At 38.5% G+C, this 4,533-nt stretch overlaps 1 protein-coding gene across 1 annotated transcript in view; it reads right to left on the reverse strand.

Moving 5' to 3' along the window:
- LOC105822248 (E3 ubiquitin-protein ligase Topors-like) overlaps positions 1 to 3,582 on the reverse strand; it is a 107,804-nt gene extending 104,222 nt beyond the window's left edge. The window contains 1 exon segment of the mRNA XM_012659199.1: positions 3,544 to 3,582. Coding sequence (XP_012514653.1) covers positions 3,544 to 3,582 — 39 coding nt within the window.
- Positions 3,583 to 4,533: the final 951 nt, after the last annotated feature.

The following is a 4,533-nucleotide window of genomic DNA, read 5'->3' on the forward strand; positions in this document are numbered from 1 at the left end:
ACACATCGTCTTCTAAACCCATTATTGTTTTCACCAGCGGTGTTAGATGGGCTCATTGCCTTAATCTAAGTCACAAGCTTAAAAAAAAAAAAAAAAAAAAGTCACAAGCTTCACTTCTGTCAGAGTCTGATCCCCAGACCACGAGACGTTGAGTGGGATATGAGAGCCATTGCAAATGGGGAGCAAGGAATGCATGCCAGGTAAATGTCTTCTCTGGTTTTTGACCTGCAACCACTTTTCTCACTAACTGAAGGAAATACTGACATATGTGTCTCATGTAAGCTTTTTTATTATGCCATTCTTTTTTACAGTGTAAAATTGGAATTCCTCTCAATGACTGCCAGTAAAATAATGATTGGCTAATCTGTGATAAAACCACAGAATGGATTAGCATGCCTTGTATGCAAATGTTAAAAAGAATGAATTGGATTTACATGGTTTGAAATGGAAAGATCTGCACTACCAAAATGAAAAATGTGAGTTCTAGGCAATATCTACAGTTTGATAATAGTTACAAAAAAAGCAAACAAAACATTTCTGTATGTCCATATAGATATTTATATGCATTTAAAAAATATCTAGAAGGATATCCACCTAACTGGCAACAATGGTCATGTCAGAGAAGGGGTTTGGATAATAATGATCGATTATGGGGACTTTTGCTTTATTTGTGGTTTTTGGCTATTATTTATGAGAATACAGTTGAGTAGTTATTTGTAAAAGTAAAAAATGATAAAGCACTTAGTTTCATGTCTGTAATATAAGGAGTATTTGGCAAATGCTAGGTATTATTATTATCATTATTAAGGACAGGTGGGCACTTCCCAAATCAGATTTCTGCCAATGTATACGTGTAAGAGTAGGGAAAACAGTGCTTGGCAAGAGGGCCAGGCAACTGCATTACATATATGTGTTATGTTTACATGTGTGGATGTAAATGCACAGTTCAAGTAGAGAAAGTCCCTCACCTAGTTGGTAACTGTGATTACCACTGTGTCAGGGCAGGTAGAGTAGAAGGGAGAGAAAGGTGGCCTCTAGTTTCAATCCCCCTATTGTATTCTTTTAATTTTTAAAAAATATACATTATTTTGGTACCATTTGAAATAAGCAAACTTATATTTTTGTAATCCCTTGTTTGCTTCTATAACCTATATCCTCATTTACTTAAAAACTAATCTCAGCAAGGAAGAGCAATGTGCAAAAGCATTAATTTGAGCCCTGTTTGCGTTCCTCTATTTCAGGCTATTAAAGGAGAATGAGGATTGTTTGTCAAATTGGGACCAGCTGGGATTCTTTGGCTGGCTCCCAGACGTGACTGTGAAGAAGCGGATATTGGGTGCTCTCCCACCTCGTCAGGAGCAGCGTTCTCCTGCCTGCTCTTGGCACCCCCTAGGATCCTGTGCCCTGCTAAGGTGTTAACTGACAACTGACAGATTTTACTAAGAGCCTACTCTTCCCAGTAGTATTTTCATTTCAAAAGTTGACTTAAAAACTTAAAAAAAAAAAAATCTTCTGACAGTCAAAGCATAGAGTTTTTTCACTACCGCTCATAAATATGATTACAACTCTCCCATCTTTAAGGCAAATAAGCAAATGCTTCCTTGACACCTGAGATTCCATTAGCTGCCATCCAGTGTTTATCAATTTTCCAGCAAAATTTTCAATGGAACAGTTCATTGTCTTTTCCACTAACCTCCCAAGCATTACAACTCTGATGTAATCTGGCTTTCATCTTCTCTCCTCAAATTGCTCTCTTACAGATCACCATCATTAAGATGTAATTGCCAATGCTAGGGACTTTTCTTCAATTTAATTCAGTACTCTCTAGGAGAGTGGTGTTGCCACATTTATTATAGTTTTTCATTTGACTGTTTGTCTCCCCATCTTGATGGCGAACTTCTTTGTGTCTGAGTCTCTGCCTCATCCATCTTCATCTCACTGTTGCCTTGCACAATGTTTAGCCCATGAGAGTGTTTACAATGTATTTGCTACCTGATATCTGCTGATGGACTGAATGCTTTGAAAGGCCCAGTGTTGGTCACCTAGTTGGGTTGAATAAAATGTGTGCAAAGGCACAGCAGGTAGTGGAAGTGTCAGATGGGGGAGGGATATTGAGCAGTTTAATTCATCCAGCACTCTTTCAGCAATACTTCCCGCCCACTCTATAGATTGGCTCTGATTACAAGAATTAGGAAGACATAAAGGTTCACCTCGGCTAGGCAGAAACCAGAACTCACTGAGGTTTGATGGAAAGAAAGGAGTGGCTCCATGAGAACTTTGGGTAAAGCATGGGGTGAGAGAGGAGGAAAGAGTTAAGCTATTATCAGTTATGCTAATAACCCCAAGGGCACAGGCCAGGCAATCTTCCATACTGTAAATACGTGTAAATATCTAAAGCAATGAAAATGAAGATGGCCTTTAGTCACTTTTAATGACATCTCTAAGGAAGTCCTGAGCTCTGCTGAAGAGATGGATACAGGATCTCAGCTTTGAACATGAGTTTTTAAAAAAACGTAGTAAAAAATATCACTTCTGAACATTCTCCCACCCCCCCATACATCTTTTTTAAATTGACCAGGTTCCTCTTGTTTTTGTCTTACTGTGGTGCAGATCCTTTTTTACAGGGTGCTGGGAAGGGCTAGTGAGTCAAGGAGAAGGGAGTAGACTTCCCTAGGTCTGCAGACAGGTGATAAATGAGCTAAGCTGCACTACAGCTAACTTTCCTTCTGCAGAACACCTCTGAAATTAGACAGCATAATTGTAAGCAGAGCCTGCTCTGACTGTAACAGAAATAAAACCATTGTAATAGAAATGTGTCATAAGATCAATGTCTTCCACTTCTAAAACAAACATCTTGGCTGTGCCTCTGTGTTTGTTTTGGCTTTAGAAACTGAGTCCTTTATCAAACAGTAGGAGGCTATTATCTGGTGATAATGTATTTTGATTCTATTGTTGTTATCCTAAAACTGGTTTCTTCTGGGCCCATCCTTCTGGTATGTTTGTTTAATGACATGTTTAAAAATCTTTGTAAGAGCTGTATTAAAATGACAGATATTTTATATTGCCAACATAAACCACAATCTCCAACGCTGATGATAAACTCCAGTTCTGGCCTTGGCTACTGTAGGCTTTGAAGCTCTTAGCTGCTTTTCAAATGTTGGCATAGTTGTCAATCATTCTGTATCATACTTATAGTTTGTGTGAGGAAGCCATTTGTTAAATTGCAGCCTCCTAGACTCAAAGAACATTTACCAAATGCTTTCAGATAAAATGCCATCTTATTCTGTAAAATACTGAGAAGCTCGCAAGGGGAAGAAATACCTGAGGGAAATAGCAAATTGCAGGAGAGAAAAATGCCATAACACATTTCTCTGTTCTCTATTGAACTTTTGATAAGAACTGAGAACAGCACTTAATTCCCTTCTTTTCTACGTGTGTTTGTGTTATTCATTTGACTAGATAAAGCTCTTTGGGGGCAGGGAACAGATACTGCTCTGTGGTCTCAGGGTTATAAAGGAATGGTCACCCTACATGGTGACTCACTGTAGTGACTCCCACAGCCTTTTCCTCATAGTCTACCATCTTTTCCTCTCCTTTTGAGAGACCCTACTCTTCTCTAAAGCTAGAAGCTCTTCTACATTATGAAAGAATAAATGGCAGAGATTGTGAAAACCCAATGAATTTTCCTTTTTTTTCTTCTTAAACTACTACCAGTCTCTTGCTCCAGAATTTTCTAGTACCTGGTCCCATCAGTCCCATTATATTTTCATAAATTCTCTTTGTACTTACCCTTCTCATCCTGTTATTTTAGTCAAATATGCAAAAGACACAGACTGAGGTTTCCCTCTGGAGTGCCAACTCAAATGTCTATCATTGTCACCTGTCTTTTACCCTATAGGACCCAAGTTAGTGGTTCCCAACCAGGGGATATCACAAGTGCACTAAGCAGTGTGTGCATCCTGAATAACTGATATATATAGCAATATGTAATACATCATAATACATCTCCTGCAATTTGGCTATTTCCCCTTGAGAGCTTGCCAGTATTTTACAGAAGAAGATGGCATTTTATATATAATATAAAATTATTTATTCATATGTCCTTTTCAAATGTGTGTTTGCAGTAGTTGAAATAATACATTACCAGTTAATTGCTTCTGTGTGCAAAAGTAGAAATTGCAAATCACCTTGCAACAGAGTTCTCTAATTACGGGAGGTTTTACTTGAGTGAGCCTTCTTAGTTAAGCAGTTGCTAGGCAAAAAAGTTCCATTGTCTTGGGAAAATCTTATACTAGAAACACTTTTGGCCCCTGGCCTCTTGGTTTTTAGAGTTAGTCTTTAGGAAGAAAGATGACCAGAAGCTAGGCTATTATTTGGGAGTGATAAGTGTGAGATCCCAACCTCTTATCCCTGAGATTAGAAGTTAGGGAAACCTACCTGGGTGGACAAAGGTGACTCAGTCCAACACTAGTTGGTGCTAAAGGACACCAAAAGCCCTAGAGAGGATATCACTATAAGAGAAATCGCTGGCAA

Source organism: Propithecus coquereli, unplaced genomic scaffold (assembly GCF_000956105.1).
Source record: "Propithecus coquereli isolate 6110/MARCELLA unplaced genomic scaffold, Pcoq_1.0 Scaffold118, whole genome shotgun sequence".
Lineage (NCBI taxonomy): Eukaryota > Metazoa > Chordata > Mammalia > Primates > Indriidae > Propithecus > Propithecus coquereli.